Below are 18,264 nucleotides of genomic sequence, written 5' to 3'. Positions count from 1 at the left end.
CCAGTACAGACTCCACTGCGGGCGCTGTCACAGGTCCAGACCACCCCATTTAAGGGGGGGGGGGGAGAGTCTGCCTGGGCCTCAGCTCCTTCCAGCTCCGTCCTAGTCCAGGTTCAGAATGCCTGCAATGGGGGAAGGGCATCCAGTGAGACAGCTCACGGTGGGGGTGTGCGTAGGGGCTGCAGACAGCAGCCAGGCTCCCCCACTGGCCGGCAGTTGGTATGCTCCAGGATCTGAGCAGCTCCTTCTAGCATCCTTCATCCTTCAGGTACCAGCGTCTGGGCAGTGCTTGAGCTGCAGGAACTGGGTCCAGCCCTCGACAGACCTCTGACCTGACCTCCCCAGTGGACTTCTTTGTATTAGCTGCTTCTGCTGCTGCAGCAGATACTTTCAGCTGCAACTCCCTGCAAGGTGGGGCACCCATCTCAGGCAGGTTTTGTGCACCCCACTGAGTACTCCCCAGGGCTGCCGCTGCCTGTGGCCTCAGGTGAGTAGGGAGGATCCTGCCTTTTTCCCCCTGGGGCTCAAGGGGGAAGGGGGTGTTATGTGTCCTCATCAGGGCGGGGCTTTTTCTGGCTGAGGCTTTCAAAGCTGGGAACACACATGGCTGGAAGGGCTGAAAAGCCTTAAATCGTTTTTATGCCTAATGATCTGTGGCCCAGGCCATGTGGGAGTGTGGGGGGCATTTCATCCCACCCCCTTCATTTCCTTAGCCCAGGAAGACGGGGATGGGAAAGGCCACTGGAGGATGAGGATAAGAGGAACAATATATTGGGGCACATGACCCCAGTCTTGTAAAGACTGATGAAAAAGGAGCGGGGGGGGGGGGTGTCTTCAGATGAGATTATGCAGCCCCTCACCCCCCACATCATGCTCTGAGCTATCCCTCTCTTTTCTCCAGGATGAAAGGGGAGACCCCTGTGAACAGCACTATGAGTATTGGGCAAGCCCGCAAGATGGTGGAACAGCTTAAGATTGAAGCCAGCTTGTGCCGGATAAAGGTGGGCGGACCCTGGGTCCCATTAGTTGGCCCAGTTGTGCTGAAGGTCCCCAAATCTCAGGTTAAGAGCTGTTTTCTTTCCTGGACTCCCTGCGATCATGGGAGGAGTCTCTGGCTCTGTAAGGACAGCTGTCCCCTGGTCTCTGTGGGGGATGAGGGAAGAGAATACTGTCTTAAAGAAGCCCTAAAGATGGCAAAAGATAACCCATTTGGGGAGGGAGGCTGCAGTCCCTCTCAGGGGATCTGGCTAACAATTCCCCTCCTGGCTGTGCCCCAGGTGTCCAAGGCAGCAGCAGACTTGATGACTTACTGTGATGCCCACGCCTGTGAGGATCCCCTCATCACCCCTGTGCCCACTTCGGAGAACCCCTTCCGGGAGAAGAAGTTCTTCTGTGCCCTCCTCTGAGTTGCCCTGTCCCTCGGCACAAGCTCTGAACCTTTCCCTCTCCTAGGCCCTTCCTTAGGTCAGTAACTGTCGTGAGCCCCTGAGGGTCCCTGCATCCCATCCCTAGCCCTTGTCCAACCCTATGAGGTTATCTGAAGCACAAAGCTCTCCTTCACCATCTGTCGACCCCATTTCCTCGCCCACTGCGGCGGGCCCCATGTACCCCCTGACCCAGGGCCCCCTTAGCTCCATCCCCAGAAGGGCCGTTCAGACTCTGCCAGCGTCCTGCCGGCTTCTCTCTGTGACCCGCTCAGACAATGGAGAGAGGGATGGGCCGGGTGCTTGCTCTCAAGTCTCACCTGGAGCTATGAGAAGGGTAAAGCCATTTGAAGAATAAAGTCATCCAGAGTCTCAGAGGACAGCTCCTGTGTTAAGAGTTCTTGGGGAGAGGATCATCAGTCTGTAGATCTGGGAGTGTGTGCGGGAGGTGAAAGGCTTGCCATACCCCAAGAATAGGGCCAGTCAAATCAGGTTAGACATTGTCTAGGATCGGAGATCGCCGGGATTGGGGGGATGGCGGGCGCGAGAGGGCGTCTCAAGTGGAAGAATTAAGTTAAAACAGACACTCAGAGGCTACGGAGAGCACTCACACACACACGCACGCACACGCGCGCGCGAAAGCACTGAACACAAGTGAAAATGAAAACAGACCGAACAGGTTAGATCTAGGGAGGGATTCCGAGGGTAATCGCAGCCGAGGAACTCTGGAACGGAGGGGAGGAGCTCGGCTCCAGTTCCTGCGAAGGGGCCGGTTTTACTTCTAAGATGGCCGCGCCCACAGCGGGCCCTTTTCCAAGATGGCCACCGCCATGGGACTAGCGCCAATATGGCAGCCCCACGTCACTGGGTTTCACCGTACAGGGCTTCCGAGCTAGCCCCATATTTAAAATGGCGGCCCCAGGCAGCCAGAGTTCTCAATATGGTCTCTTGTGTGCTCATCTGGTCTCAAAATGGCTGCCCCTGCCTTTGCCAACGCGATGCCCATTCCTACCCACCCTGGAGTCTGAAAGTCGACGTCCCCCCCCCGATCCAGGTGAAGGCACACGGGTGGCTATAAGCAAAGATCATGGGACAAGAGAACCCTTGCAAGCACAGCGTAGCAGGCGCTGGTCGCATGGATCTTGCGAAGGGAATCTAGGTTCTACAGCTTGCCAAGTAGAGGCTCCCTTTGGGGTGTAAACAGAAGTGTGCAACCAGTGCCCGGCGCCGTTCCTCGGTCGCCTCCTGGTCTCCCTAGGAGCTGGATAAGCCCGAAATTGATTCAGTTTGGGTTTCCTGGTAGGGCTTGCTGTGTTCCCATTTCTCCCTCAGGCCCACTCTGTCACATCCGCCAGAAGCAACGTCCCCGCCCCTAGTGTGCCTACCAATCTTCGTAGTGGTCCCAGCTTGCCATTTGGCCAGAAGCCAAAACCACGGCTTAATGTCTCACGAGCGCCTCCCAGACTCAAACTTGGCGGAGGTTTACAAGCCTGGGATGCTTTTCTAGAAGCCTTTTCCTTCCAAGGGTGAACATATGGAGGTGGGACCGGGGCCAAGGCAGGGAAGGTAACAACAGTCCCAGGGTGTCTGCTCTTCATGCATTATCAACATCCCCCCAAATCAGGGATATATCCCCTCCCAGGGGAAGCCTAAGCCAGCTCCTGTTTTGTGTTGGGATACACTTTGGGTGGGGCACGTGGGTGCTGATTGTGTGTCTTCAGCTCAGGTCATTGATCCCAGGGTCCTGGGATGGAGACCCACGTCGGGCTCCCTGCTGAGGGAGCTCCTCCCTCTCCCGATCCCCCTGCTTGTGCTCTGTCAAATAAATAAATAAAATATTAAAGAAAAAAAAAAAAGACACACTCTGGGGGTGGGGGGTGGGCAGAGCCACCCAGCAGTAATAGGAGGTATTAGGGATAGCCATCACCCCCAGCTTCCCCACACCTTTGCACAGGAGAAAGCAAGGGGAGAGGAATGCAGAGAGGGAAACCAAAAGGAATAAAGGGCATTCTACCAGGAATTGAACTTAGTCTCCTATGGATGTCTCCACAGGTCTAGGGGCACCCAACGAACTTGGGGGCATTTTCAGGAACAGCAGCTTTCCAGCTGTTGATGAATTTCTGAGCCCTAACAGGTCCTGAAGGTCATCTAACTACCTCATCCTAGAGATGAAGAAACAGGGAAAGTAACCTGGTTGCCCTCTTGAAGTGGGGGCCTACCCCCATTCTGTTCAGGAGTCCCCATTAGTTCCTTCTTGGTGTTTCATCAAAACTCCTTAACGGATCGTCTATTCTTTTTTATCCTTTTAAAGACTGATTTATTTATTCTTGGGGGGGAGGCGCAGAGGGAGAGAATCCCAAGCAGATTCCCCGCTGAGTGCAGAGGTGGGGGGGGGGGGGGATGCAGGCAGGGAGGACTCGGTCTCATCAGGAGATCATGACCTGAGCTGAAATCAACGGACTGAGCCACCCGGGGGACCCCAAGGATCAAGTCCGTTTTAATCCCTGCATCCTGAAAGTGTCTTGCACATAGCTGGCACTCAAATATTTAATGAATGATTGTACTAAATAGCAAGCAATACAGAGCAGACACTAAGAACCTCTTTCTTTTTCTACTGCATCACAGTGTTGGGCAAATTCCAGGACAGTAAATGAAAATTTCCATATCAGCTCAGACTTGGTAAAAAGCCAGAAAAGCAGTGCTCAATAAATGTAATCTTGATATTAGTTGTTTTGTGTTTTAAGCCTCTGCTCAGTTTTTCTGCACAATTTTCATACTCACCAAATTGAGGGTGAATGGTTGCAGCCCTATTTGGGCACAAAGGCGGCTTAAGAGGTTACCAGATGGGTGGCTCAGTCAGTTAAGAACCTGCCTTCGGCTCAGGTCATGATCTCAGGGTCCTGGGATCCAGTTCTACACTGGCTCCCTGCTCAGCAGTCCGTTTCTGTTTCTCCACCTCCCCCACTTGTGCGCACGCTCACGGGCTCTCTCACACAAAGATAAATAAAAAATCTTAAAAAAAAAAAAAGTTTACCAGAGACCAGGCATTAACTATAAATAACCATTAAAAATTATTAATTAGCTCTAAAACTGACTTTAGGATGCCTGGGTGGCTCAGTTGGTTAAGCAACTGCCTTTAGCTCAGGTCATGATCCTGGAGTCCCGCGATCGAGTCCTGCATTGGGCTAACTACTTGGCGGGGAGTCTGCTTCTCCCTCTGACTCTCCCCCACCTCATGCTCTCTCTCAAATAAATAAAATCTTAAAAAATTAAAAAATAAAACTGACTTTAAATATCCCAGAGAATGGGCAAACACTGAAATCAAGGATAGCCTTTACCTATACAAAGCTGTAAGCTCCTGGGGTCTGAATCTGTGTCCCACATACAGGGAGGAGTTAGAGTAGGATCTGTATCTTTTTTATCACTACTCTTTCAAAACACTGGTTGTGAGCCTGTGGCATCTCAGCCTTAGTAAGTCCCTGACCATTTATTAGAAATTACAGTTAGGATCAGTTCAGCGCTAGCAACACAATAGTGCTTTTGTTAAAGTTACCTTCTCATTCTCCAAATTTACTATGAAGTAACCCCCATCAACCATCTTCCACGGAGTAAGGCTTTTCCTAAGTGGTAATGACTCATTAATAAATTTACTTGGGGCGCCTGCGTGGCTCAGATGGTTAAGCGTCTGCCTTCCGCTCAGGTCATGATCCCAGAGTCCTGGGATCGAGTCCCGCATCGGGCTCCCTGCTCCTTGGCAGCCTGCTTCTCCCTCTGCCTCTCTCTCTAATGAATAAATAAAATCTTTAAAAAAATAAAAATAAAAAAATTTATTTGGCCCCCAAGTGGAACCTTACATTTAGCTTTAAGCATCCAACTGGTTTTAGTATAGGCTAAGTACAGAGAGGTCATGGCTTACAATTTATTTTCTTCTACTCCAGTAGCTCAAGCACTCAGCGAAAGCAGGCACTAAGGGAGCTAACAACCCTCAAGTGAAGGCATGGCCGGCTCCCAAGTGATCTGTAGAATAGGAAGGGAAGAAGAGCCATGCAAGAGGAAAGCCACCGTTGGTTGGACCCAGTACAACTTGAGGAAGCAGCATCAACAATCAGTCAATCCCCCCAGATGACACACTCCGCCCCAGTCAGTGCAGCCACAGGAGATAGGGTGAATTCAATCCAAATGGTTATTTATTCTAAAACTGGAAGCTACTGTGCCTACATTTTCGCCAGGATGTAATGAGAACAGGGGAGGAAAAAGTTACAGATGTAAACAATGACACAGTTACATTTTTTTTTTTGAACGGTAAAACCCTTTTTTACTGGCCACTTCCAAGAATGCTTTACAGGTTGTGCAAAAACATTTACAGGCTCCATGTGGTGTGCGTTTCCATCTACAACAACTACAACAGACGTCTGATAAAACACTAAACAAATCCTCTAAGGAAAACAAGGCTAGGGATCCCTCCTGGTGACCCACATTTCCCCCCCTTAACATCGTGTTTTCACAATAAAAAGACATAAACAAAACCCAGACATCTACTGTTGTTGTAAGTGATCTCTTGGGTTAAACCAGCAAGGATGTGGCAGTTTCACTCTCCATCCATCAGAAAAACAGCTTTTTTTTTTTTTTAAAGATGACTTTCTGGTGTCAAAAATTAACAGCAAGTCCCTCCCCCAGCCCTCCCCCACCCCCGAAGACCTCCAAACGGCTTGAGTTTTGGCCCCCTGCCCCGAGGGCCCAGCATCCACAAACCGCGCCAGAGACTATAGAGAGATGCTATTCGCTGGAGGACGGAACATTTGGAAGAGATGGCAACTTCTGCCTCAAATTCAATTCTCTATTGTTACATAATCTTGCCCTACGGGAATTTCTTTGGGCTCCAGTTTTTACCTCCGTGCCTGACACTGCGAGCAAAGCTTTCTCAAACTCCCTTAATAAGTAGTTAGTGGATTACAGCAAAGTTCATGCAATCACTCCACCCACTGCCACACGCAAATCCATGAGGGCACCACAAGGAAGCAGGCGCCAACAGAAAGGACATCACTAGGAGCAAGCCGGCTTCCTACCAGCACCCCTTGCCAGTCTCGGGGGCAGAAGGGTGTACGGGACAGGGGTGACTGGAGGACTAGGATGTGGGCCTGCACGCCCAGGGGAGGGCTGCATGGAGGGAATGATGGCCAAGGGAGAGCAAGGTCAAATCTCAGCACAAAATCTTAACCCGAGAACTGCCCAGGTGAGGAAACGGAAGTGAAGCCTCGGCGGGCAGCCCGAGCCGGGCTGTACGTGGTGCTTGCGGAGTAAGCTCTTGGCTGACACAACGCTGAGCAGGAGGATGACTTACAAGTGAAGCGCGGAGTACTGAAAGAGCATTCCCATATCCCCCCCGGATTCCTGAGCCCAGCCACCTGAAGCGGTTTGTCAAGAACTGGGAGGGTGTTGGTAAAGTCACAAACAAAAACTATCCCAACTGAAGTCTCTTGGCTAGAGGCCTCTCTGGGGACACGCAGGGACAGCACCCCTGGAGGAATCCGGTTTCAAGAAGTTGGAGGGGGTGCCCCCTTTTCATGCGCACAGTACACACGCTCCCATTCTCGCTCTTCCCCAGTTTCGGCAGCCCCACTGAGCTGCCTCCCACCCCCCACCCCCCTCCTATCCACTCTCTACCTGTGTATCAAAAAAACCAGCAGGGCTTGCGCCCTCCACATTGTATAAAATAGTTGCTATTCTCAGCACCTGGGCCCCAGAGCCCACACCACAGGATTCACCTATATACATATCCTGCTGCAGCAAAAAGAATCCTGCTTCGTTTCTGTGTGAGCTGAAACCCTGAGAACCGTTCCTTCTCTCGCACTAGAAGAGGACAGATACTCTAACAGAGATGATTTCAGAGACTTCCTGCCTGTCTCGAGCTTGGAAGACAGAGAGTAGAGACTGGTAAAATCACAATCTTCAGGCTGAGGGCGGCAATGCCCTTCTCCCTCGAGGTTCTGTAGGAAATTCATTACGGGGCACATGGGGGGGGGGGGGGGGGGAGCTATTCTGCTCTGCAATCACGAACAGTCCCCGCGTCCCCTTGGCCTGGGAATCCCATCTGACAGAACCACCCAATTGGTAGTCTCCACGCCTCAGCCAAACAGCACGAGGCACGGGAAAGTGGAGATAGGGACACTTTGGCCTCCCAGCCCACCAGACCAGATATCCCAAGAGGGAAAGGTCGGTAAAGAAAATACAAACGGTTAGTTGGTGCAAGTGATTGATAAGAGCCAATCGTTTATTTTCACTGCCCCAGTCACAAGCTGTCCCTCTGTCCCCGCCTCCTGCCTGCTCTGGAGAGAGTGCCCTCACATGCGTGCCCACCCTCTCCGCGCCACCTCATCACTCTCCCTTCCTTGGCTGCCAGGCCAGCTGCCTCAGAATGTCAGAAGGGTGACATTTTCAGTTCTTTTCCTGTCCAACTGCAGGATATAGGACAGGCAGCCCTAAGTGCTGCTTTCTGCGCAAATGTTTTTTGATTACAAATATCTAACTAGGTTTGAAATGTTTTATAGAATAAGACAATATTCTTTTCAACAAACTTTTAAAAAAAATGTACAGTTTTGTTGTTTCCGCCTCCCCCCTCCCCTGCCCCTGCTTGCGCACCCTCCCCCCCACCGCCCCTCCCAGGCAGCTCAGCCCCACCCGAACAGCCCCTGTTTTCCTTGGTTGTGTTTTGGGGGGTGCCTGGCACCCCTAGAGATTCAGCTTCGTGGCTGACAGGCGAGAACAACAGGGGCTTCACCGATACCCTTGGTAACCGTAGTAGTTCCTGTAGTATCGGTCTCTGTCCTGGGGGTGGTGGTAGTAGTAATTCTGCCACTAGAAGAGAGGGGAAACCCCATCACTCAGAGCCACAGCTGGCCGAGGACGGACAGGCATGACACTTGTTCCTCTAGTCCTGCCACCCCCTCTGTCCCCAGAAGATACTCACATCCCGATTGTACTGTCTGTAGTAGTCTCTGTATCTGTTGTACTCATAATCTCGCCCGTAGAATCGATCATAGTCTCCCCTGTATCGATCGTAGAAATTACGGTAACCCTGGGAAAGGAGGAGCGAAGATTTATGGGTTGTCAGGATCATGATCCACTCCTATCCCATTTTAAATGAGACACATGTCATAGCTTCATAGTATCAACAGGCTTAATCTTCCCAGAATAAATTCTTCCAGAGGAACACATTAAATGGGCAAAACCCTAAGCCCTGAGAAAACAGCCCGAACCACTCTGCTCCCCCAAGCCAACAGGAATGGCCATCACGACCCAGAGGGAGGAGCAGGAGAGCTGCACTCACCCCTCTGTTTCCAGACTGCCCCCAGTACTGCTGCCCGTAGGCCCGGTTGTCGTAGCCTCGGCGCTGCCCGCCCACTGGAAGAGAAATGGAGAGCGCGCTCAGACAGCTGGCGTGGGGTCCTGGCTCCACAGCTGGGTGGAAATCAAAAAGTTGGAGCCAAAGGCAATTCTGGGAGAATAGGAAGCCTGCCTCTGTCAGGCTCACACAATGGTAATTAAAGCACCAGCCAGGAGCTTTTTAAAGAGTCTGAAGGGGGAGGGCAGAGGAATAGAGACACAAGAAAACCAAGCCACCTTGCTTTTGAAGCTCCCCAGTTCCTGCAAAACATCTAAGATGGCAAAAGGATACTTGGCAGAGTTAGAAAGAGGAGTAAAAACTGCCATTCGTACAATCATAGACCTTCAGTCTTGGAAGGGACCCCAGATATCCTACATCCTAGACGCATTATTTTATACCAATGAAATCAAAGTCTAAATACTAAGCTCGTCTAGGGGAGGAAGTTGGTATTCTCAGTGCCTAGCGCACAGCAGGCACTCGAAAATTTTGTTGACTTATACACATACACACACACATACCCCAACATTTTTAAAGGGCAGTGAATGCACACTGCGGGGTTCACTGACAAACAAGACATTCAGGAGGGGAATTAACTCTACCAGTAGCCTAACTGACTTTGTAACGCCCCAAAATTACTGAATAACAACGCATTCACTTTCTGGTCTACACAGCTGGGTTGATCCAACAGGCAAAGCAGCAAGAAACCTTAAGTTAAGAACCCAATTTCACTGCACACATCCTTAGGCTATACTACAACAGTGAGTAGGAAACAAAGAGGGGCACTCGTATGTAAAAATGAAAACGAGACAGGAGAAGGTCAAGCACCGCTTTTCAAGGAAACAAACGTTTCTGTTGCAAAATAACTACGTTTCGCTTAAGGAAGGCTTATGGGAAAAGCGTAAGAAGGTGGGGGTGAAGGACATAGGAAGAACGAGCTCCATAAAGAAGGTACTTCCTTATTGCCTATGACTTGACTGGGTGTCCTCGGACTCTGCTGGGGATCCCGCTGTGCACAGCACCAACAGCACACCGAGGCTGGGGGCTGGCAGGTCCCCAGGACTCACCGTAGCCTTGGCCTCGGCTTCGGTTCTGCCGGTTGCGCTTGTTTCGATTGTTTCGGCGGTTTGTCCGCTTCTCGGAAGGGGGCAGCAGCTTCCTTGCCTCCTCCTTGTACTTAGTGACAATGGGCTGAGCTTCCTCCTTCTCCAGCTCCCCGTATGTCACCTCATCCATATAGTCGCATTTTTCAGGCAGAGAGAAGTTGGCTGTAAGAGGAAGAGAGAAGCCTTTGAGACCTGGAAAGTGCATACACGTGCAAGAGCTCCCCGTGAAAAGCCCACTATAGGAAGAATGGGATTTTCTAAGCCTCATCTACCAATGCACGCTAAGGTGCTGAGTGCATACCCACTCACATTTAAATGAACAATGCACTTCCCCTACCAAAAGTGTTTCCCTAAACTGTAACAACCCCAGGCCAATGGCTATCTGCAAAGCACATTTACAAGTTCTCTAGTGTTCCAGAATAAATTAACAGTGAATTGGGTTAAAGTTTCTTATCAGGGCAGATGCAGGTAGCCAGAGGCTAAAAATAACTGAGAAAGTTGTGGTGCTGATTAGATAAGATGCTGAGAAATACACTTTTAAAAGAGACTCCATGAGAAACTGACCCAAACCAAAAGGACTTACTCATCTAGATGAGAAGAACAGGAAACAAGAGTACAAGGGAGCTCATTTACTACCTGTGCACGATGGGCCAGCACATGAGCTGACTCTCTAGACATCAAGGTCAGAGGCTGGGTCTCAGTGGAAGTCAGCTCAATGGGGCTCTCTCGATTCTAAGATGAATCCAGTTAGCCCTCAGTTTCACAAAACAGAATTAAACTCCTCCAAGTGCCTGAATATCAGTTATGGACTGGCAGAGTTCATTCTGAGTTACCTCGGAGACTCCAGCTCTTAGATGTGTCATTGGCTCCCAGGCCTGGGCATTTTCATAACTCAAAGAGCCAGTAGTTGATAAGACAGGTGGGATGCCAGAAGGTGAAGGAAGCAAGGGGGAAAGAAAAAATCACACTCTGAAAGAACAACTGGAAGTGCGATCAATCAAGATGGAGATGATGCTATAAGGCTTTGTATTGCATTAAAATTTTCGGGCACATACCAAAAACCAAAACAAAAGCACAGTCCTAATGTGATACTAGAAAGCAAGGTATACTGATGAGATTGTTCACTCCAAACACCAAAGGTTCATTTGAACCATAATAATCTCCCTCCTCCAGAATATAAATTCAATGAAGGCGAAGCCTCATTTCACTGACTATTCCCCATACCTAGAATAGTACTGGACAAACAATAAACACCCTTGAAGCTTTTACTAAATGAATAACTGACTCAGCAAAGCTTCTGCCTTGAGTTTTAATCACCCTGGGGTCTATCACTACCTCCCTTTTTGTATCTTCTCTGGAATGAGTCAAGGAATTACTGCCTCTCCGGTCACCCTCCTCATTCATTCATCCACAAGTGCTCATACCCATTAATTTAGTCTTCAGATTTACACTTTTTTTTTTTTTTTTTTTAAAGTAAGCTCTATGCCCAATGTGGGGCTTGAACTCATGACACTGAGATCAAGAGTCACATGCTCTACTGACTGAGCCAGCCCGGCATCCCCAGATTTACTCTTTAGATGTGGAGTAGCACTCCAGATGCTAGGAGGTGCTAAGAGGCCCTGGAAAGGTGTGCACGGACCAAGGACAGGGTCCCTAACTTGTATCATGTTAGCCCACCTTTCATCTCCAGCATTATAGACTCAGGCACATCATCTCCCTCCACTTCCTTCCTCAACTCCAGCCTCTTCTTCCAATCTTCCTCATTAGGAACCACCACCACCACTTTCCGAGAGAAAGTCTTGAACAGCAACAGCTTCCGCCGTTGGCCAGAGTTGTACACATTACACTAGGGACAGGAAGGATAACAGATGTTTTAGGAATAAAAATTGCCACTCATATGCAACCAAAACACTTACTGAGCATCTTTTATGAGTAAAGCAAGAGATTAGGGGTCTTACAGACACAATTTCCTCTAATTCTTAAAATTCTACCTAACAGATATCATCCTGTTTTGCACATCAGAAAAATTGAGACTCAGAGACCAAGACTTGTCTGAAGTCATAAACCTAGTAAGTGGTGGAGCCAGAAATCCAAACAAGCTCTTCCCATTACCTCGATTACGTGTTTTATAGTCTGGGTCCATACACACTCTGGTAAAAACACTGATAAAACGCATCTCTGAGTTCAAAAAACATTATGACCACAATATACCACTTGGTCATAATTAGGTAACCTGGTTCTGATCGTTAATTCAGTCTCCCTCTACATGTGCACCCCCTTGGGACTGTAAGCAATTTTATCAGATAATTTTTCATCTTTGGACCTTCTGTAAAGCTAGGTTTCTTTTTTTTTTTTTTTATTCTTATGTTAATCCCCATACATTACATCATTAGTTTTAGATGAAGCGTTCCATGCTAGATTTCTTTCTTTCCTTCTTTCGTTAAGTAATCTCTACACTCAATGTGGGGCTCGAACACACAACCCCCCAAGATCAAGAGTTGCATGTTCCACTGACTAAGCCAGCCTGGTGCCCCAGGTTGTTTTGTTTGTTTGTTTGTTTCAATGTTTGAACAATACCTGATCAAGAATGAAGTTCCTCTTTGTCCGGGAAGCAATCTGGACCAGCTTACTAAGGCACTGGGAGGCTTGCTGAACTAAAAGGTCTCTGCTTTTGGGATCCATCTCTGGCTCCTCAAGCCCCTTCATCTGGTGAGTTTGAGAGGAAGTGAAGAGAAACACAAGAAGTTATGCAGCAAGTTAAAACCCAAGAGTCACTGGTAAAGGCCACCTCTTTAAATGCCACCAAAGCTATCACAGTAGTTCATTCCTGTTCCTCAATGCTGTGAACATATGTTGTCCATTTTCTAAGAGTTATTTCCACTCTTGATCTGGATATAGTCCAGATTTCACCTGCTTTCAGCAATTTGACAACACAGCAGAGGAAAAAAAACCTACTTTAAACGTATACTGAGAATTCATTTCTCTATTTGTGGGACCCTTGTTCTCAGACACTTAAAAGACCCAACTCGACCAGGAAAAGGTTATAGGCATTTCTTGGAACCCCCAGAGCAAATACCACAGCTAACCTTCCCTAGCAACTCACCCTCATTTGATTGAGCACAGTCTCAGCTCCCAGGACATTGTATCTTTTCTCAGGATTTTCTTTTGCGTATTTCAATGCCCACTGGGTCTTTCCAGATCCAGGCAGTCCTACCATCAGAATCACCTGTAAGTAAACAGAACCAGGAACACCACTGAAAACTAAGCAAGGGTCATGTTTACAAAGCCCTATTTAAGAACATCATCACCTGCCCCAGTTCGGTAAAGCTCTGAGAAGAAGCTTTAAGAAAAGCCTGAAGACCAACCACTCCAAAGCAGAAGTACTAATGAGTTTTTGCATATTGTCTGGCATACCTCACACTCCTCTCTGGTCTTGGGAGGGACTGCAGTGCGCACACGCTCCTCAACAGGCACAGCATGAATGAACACAAACTCTTCTGGTGGTGGGAAGAAGGGCTCCTCCTTCTGACCAAAGTTTAATTCTACAACACAATTTTTGCAGAGGACATGGGGTAGGAGGGCCCGTTCTGCCAGGGATTCCTTGTTGATCCGGAATGCCACACCTAGGTCTTCTCCGTTCTTGGAAAAGGAAAGTTCTACTTCTTCAGTCTCAAAATTCTACAGTAACAACAAACAAGATCATTTATGACCTTACAGGGTTTGAGACATTAGATCTTACAATTTTATATTTTTTTAAACTCAGACTGCTGAACACAATTAAGCAAACAATGCATCAAATGCACAAAAGACAGGAGCTGACAGGAAGCAAATTGAGGGGTGCCTGGGTGGTTGAGCGGTTGAGCGTCCGACTCTTGATTTCAGCTCAGGTCTTGATCTCAGTCATGAGTTCAAGCCCCACACTGAACTCACTGATCTATTCCAGACTTTACCTGCTTTCAGAAATTTGACAACACAGCAAAGGAAGGAGGCTCCCGCCTAGCATGGAGCCTACTTGGGGGAAAAAAAAAAAAGGGGAAGCAAATTGAATTCCCAGTGCCCTCTTTCCACTCCTTGCTCTGAATCCACAACTTTTAGGAGCACTTACAGCAAAGCAGCCAATGACATCATTCTCCCCGAAAGTCTGGCCAAATTCTTCAAACTGCCCATTCTCTGCCTTGAGTCCTCGTCCATCGAAACCATAAGAGAATTCATCCTCACCTAGAATGGTGAACAAATTAGTTACCTACACCCAAAGTTCCCATGGAGTAAGCAATATGGCAGCAAACACAAACGATTAAGTTAAAAATAACATTACCAAGCTGTGGATGGGAAAAATCAACAGACCATCCAACTCGAAGGAGAGAAACCTCTGTGCAGCCTTCTTTCATTGGGAGATTCTGGGTTACCTGGCCAAGTCAGAAAAGGAACTCTCAGATACTCTGACCAACTCAGGAGCAAAGTCTGAGTTAAAAAGACAAGACTTGTATATAAACTGAAAACAACTATCACGACTCAACATCAGAATGTCAGGGGCGCCTGGGTGGCTCAGCCATTAAGCGTCTGCCTTCGGCTCAGGTCATGATCCCAGGGTCCTGGGATCGAGCCCCGTATCGGGCTCATTGCTCGGTGGGAAGCCTGCTTCTCCCTCTCCCACTCACCCTGCTTGTATTCCTGCTCTCGCTGTCAAATAAATAAATAAAATCTTAAAAAAAAAAAAGAGTAACAGCTGTCAGTGAACTTAAACCAAAGCCACAGGGGTCAATTTCTTGGTTACTGGAGCTAAGGTTATCATTAAAACATGGTGCCTTTTACTGCATTAATAAAATACTGGTGGGCAGGAACCCAAAACATAGTAGTTTAATAACGAGTAATTTAATAAATGAATGGTCTTAATAAGCTGCATATACTACCTTGGCCTCAAAACAGACTTTCCCCTTTGTCACGCCGTAAGTACTCCTTGCCCCAGACCAAAGGGTGGGGAACTTCTCTGAGAAAAGTGGCTGCCCTCCATAGCGGTCTTTGCTCACTTGAAAATGGAGATCCGAGGTATCTGTTAGAAAGAAGCAATCTGTTTATTCCAAAGCTCAACACCTGAAAGCCAACAGAACACAAATATACCTAGTTGTCAAGAATGGATACAAAGTCTCCGGTTGCTAAATCTCTTAAAAATTGCAGGCCATGAAATTTTAATATCCCAAATCATGTGTGATTGGCTGAAAACCCCAACCTATCTGCCTTATACATACACGTGTCCAGGTTCACAAGAGTCTGATCCTCCTCCTCGTCTTTTGCCTCTTCTTCAGGGGGTGGTGGAGACTTTGAGCTATAGGTATGAGAAAAAAGCAATAGTGTATCCAAAGCCCTCTTCTTTGAGGGGTATCTGTGTTTGTAAAAAGTTTTAAACCATCAGTGAGCAGTGAATATAAAACTCGAGCAGACAGCTTCTTTCAACAAATGAGAAAACAGCAATAGGAGCTTTCAGAGCAGATTCGATCTAAAACTTATGCCTATAAAAACCTATTCCATTTTTAATCCACCCCTCTTTTCAAACTCTCCAATCAACATCAGGTATACCAAAATCAGAGCAGACACTCCTTTCAATGAAAGGGACTGTTTCCCTCACCGGCTGTGGTAAGCCTCCTCTCGGAATTCATAGTAAGCTCGGCCATGTTCATCCTTCTCATCCCGCTGTCTCTTTACCCCCCGCCGCTCACCATCTGAGCCTGCTGGTTTTGACTTTTCACTATCTTGGTCATCTCCTACAAAAAGGAGGGAAAGAAAATCAGCAGTTTTCATTTTGGAATGTAGAATAAGCTCAGAACCAATAGCAACTAAAGGGGAAGCTGAGTGTCTAATCAGAACAGCCAGATTATTCCCACTGCATCCACAGAATGTTTTATTTCTAAAGATCATCTTCCTGTCACTGGCTGGTATTTTATTTTAGAAAAAAGAAAGGACGGACATTATGGGCTAATTACAGTCAAGCAGTAGATAAAAATTGGACAATTTTTGCATTCTAAATTTACCTGCTTAAATCAGGTCAAACTTGCAGATTTTCCCACCAATATGACATCTTTGAAAATCCCCTAAGTCTTTAAAACACTTCATAGGTTAATTTAATTTTGATTCCTGTCAGATTTGGATGTAAGCTGGACGCTTAATATACATTTTCCAACAGTCTTCCACAGCTTCATGATATAGACGCCTCAGTATGTGTGTGTGCGTTTTAAAGAGTTTGCCTTTCTAGCTTAGAATGCACAGCCATTCACAGCTTTTACTTATATAGCAAACAGACTCAGGTGCATATACACAGCTGTATTTTTATCATGGGTTTTTACTGAAAGTCGCCAAGAGCAAACCATTAAGTCACAAGAGACCCATAAATAATACTGCATCTTTACTGCACATAATTTGGGCCAGAAAGGTGTTGTCATATATTTAGCAACATTCTCTGAAAGAGGGGAAAAAAATTGGAATTTTTCCTTAGGCTTTGGTAGTTTTCAACACGAAGATTTTTAATAATAATTTCTTTAAAGCAGTCCTTTATCTCTCAACCTTTTTTATCTGCTATTTGGGATACACGTTAAGTCAAAGGTTATGTAATGGGATTTTTGTTCGAGGACACAGAACAAACAATCTGTAAGTTGCATGTGACTGTCTTAGAATGGGTTCCAATCATACCATGATTACTAATAGCAGCCTAAAAAAAATCTGTTATAAAAACTAAGGCAACCCACTTCATAGTAAGACCTGGAAGCAGCTCTAGTTTTCCTGCCTACTCTGACAGACAGGTATGGATCCAACCACTTCAAAAGAAAAAAGGTCACTAACTCCCTGGGGCGATTCTACACATTCTCTTCCGAGGTTACTCAAATGGAGCCACTAACACCTCAATCATTTCAATTCAGGAAGTCAGGGATCTAAAATGTAAAAGGCTGACCAAGTGTACAGCAAATCCACAAATTTGCCCATCCACGGACCCAGTGAGAAGATTAAAATTTAATCATAAGAATTCAGGCAAGATAAAACCTCTACCAAGAGGTTGGCTGGTTCTAAATGCACTAGATCAAGACCTTCTCTTCACTAGTTAACTATTAAACTCCACACCCTCACACCACAGGCTGCTAAAGCAGGAGCAAGGTTAGATTTCCAGATTCACTGTGTGGCTCAAGCTCCAGCCATTGGATGGAGCGAACTTTGGCGAACTTAGCTTATTGCTTAATATTTTTAAGGCGGAAATGTCAATAGTCAGGTAACCCAAAGGCCAAAACCTCCAATAGTCCGGTCTGGCCGTCCGTGCAATCGCCAATTTCTCAGCGCATTCCCGCTTTAGGAAAAGATAACCAGTACCGCGGGAGGCTGCTCCACAGGTAGCTCACGAGCAGTTCGCATGCAAAATCGCTCGCTTCCATCCACTACCACCAAGGAACCGACTTAGGCAGGAACCTCCCTCCTGCAGAGAGCGGGGCCACCAGAGGCAGCCAAAGCCCCCAGAAAGGTGGGTAGAGAATGAAAACCACCTCCCCTGGGGAGTCCCACCAAAAGGCGACGGGAATCTTGCGCTTTCGGGCAAGTGAGAACAAGGATTCGGACCCCGCGGTGCACGGCTGGGTGCTGGGTCGGGGGCAGTTTGGAGCCCGGCTCCGCTGCCAGCTCCTCACCCTGTTCCTCTGCGGCCTTGTCACCCGGCGCCTCGGATCCCGGCGTCTCGTCCCCGCTCCGCTCCTCCGGCTCGTCCTCCTCCCCCTTGCCGGTGCCCTGCTCTTCGCCACCATTTACCCCACCTGACCCGGCCGTGGCCTCCTCCGCCGGCTTCTCGGAAGCATCAGGCTCGGCCGCGGCCTCCATGGCTGCCGCCTCCGGGGGCTCCGGCGGCGGCTGCGCGGCCTGGCCCGAGGCCTGGGCAGGGGGTGGCTCTTCGTCCTCGTCCTCAAGCAGCGCCTCCTCGTCCTCCTCCTCCTCTTCTTCGTCGTCCTCCTCCTCGTCCCCGCCCGGGCCACCGCCCGACGCGGCCACAGGCCGAGGCTCCGCCTTGCAGGCCCCGCCGGGCCCGGCCCCGCCACCGCCGGCCTCGTCCTCGAGCATCTCGGCGTCCAGCGCCTCCTGCAGCCGCTGCGCCAGATCCACCTTTAGGCCGCGCGAGTCCAGGCCCCGCCGCTGCAGCTCCGACCGCAGCTCGGTCACTTTCAGCCGCTTCACCTCCATCGCCGCCGCCTCCTCCGCCTCCCGCCGCCTCCTCCCCTGCGAACCGTCGACCGAGCCCGACCGCGCAGGCGCCGCCGCCGCCCGCCTCCGCCTCACGCGCCAGCACTGAGCCCGCGCGAGCGAGCGAGCGCACGCACGTACGCACGCA

General features: G+C 48.7%; 2 protein-coding genes across 2 annotated transcripts; one reads left to right on the top strand and one right to left on the bottom strand.

Annotated features, from left to right (window-relative positions):
- Window positions 1-259: 259 nt before the first annotated feature.
- Window positions 260-1,556, top strand: GNG3 (G protein subunit gamma 3). Its single transcript, XM_021684934.1, has 3 exons — window positions 260-487; window positions 902-1,001; window positions 1,278-1,556. The coding sequence occupies exons 2-3, from the start codon at window positions 903-905 to the stop codon at window positions 1,404-1,406; spliced, it is 228 nt and encodes a 75-aa protein (XP_021540609.1). The 5' UTR covers window positions 260-487; window position 902; the 3' UTR covers window positions 1,407-1,556.
- A 4,166-nt stretch (window positions 1,557-5,722) lies between these two features.
- On the bottom strand, window positions 5,723-18,184 carry HNRNPUL2 (heterogeneous nuclear ribonucleoprotein U like 2). Its single transcript, XM_021685491.2, has 14 exons — window positions 17,573-18,184; window positions 15,535-15,670; window positions 15,158-15,234; window positions 14,822-14,961; window positions 14,227-14,317; window positions 14,017-14,129; window positions 13,326-13,589; window positions 13,015-13,137; window positions 12,489-12,617; window positions 11,589-11,757; window positions 9,873-10,073; window positions 8,752-8,825; window positions 8,392-8,499; window positions 5,723-8,279 (listed from the first exon to the last, which is right to left on the bottom strand). Exons 1-14 carry the CDS (start codon window positions 18,114-18,116, stop codon window positions 8,199-8,201), a joined length of 2,250 nt encoding a protein of 749 aa, XP_021541166.1. The 5' UTR covers window positions 18,117-18,184; the 3' UTR covers window positions 5,723-8,198.
- Window positions 18,185-18,264: the final 80 nt, after the last annotated feature.

The sequence above is a fragment of the Neomonachus schauinslandi genome, chromosome 11, assembly GCF_002201575.2.
Source record: "Neomonachus schauinslandi chromosome 11, ASM220157v2, whole genome shotgun sequence".
Lineage (NCBI taxonomy): Eukaryota > Metazoa > Chordata > Mammalia > Carnivora > Phocidae > Neomonachus > Neomonachus schauinslandi.
This window is presented reverse-complemented; position numbering and strand designations above follow the sequence as displayed.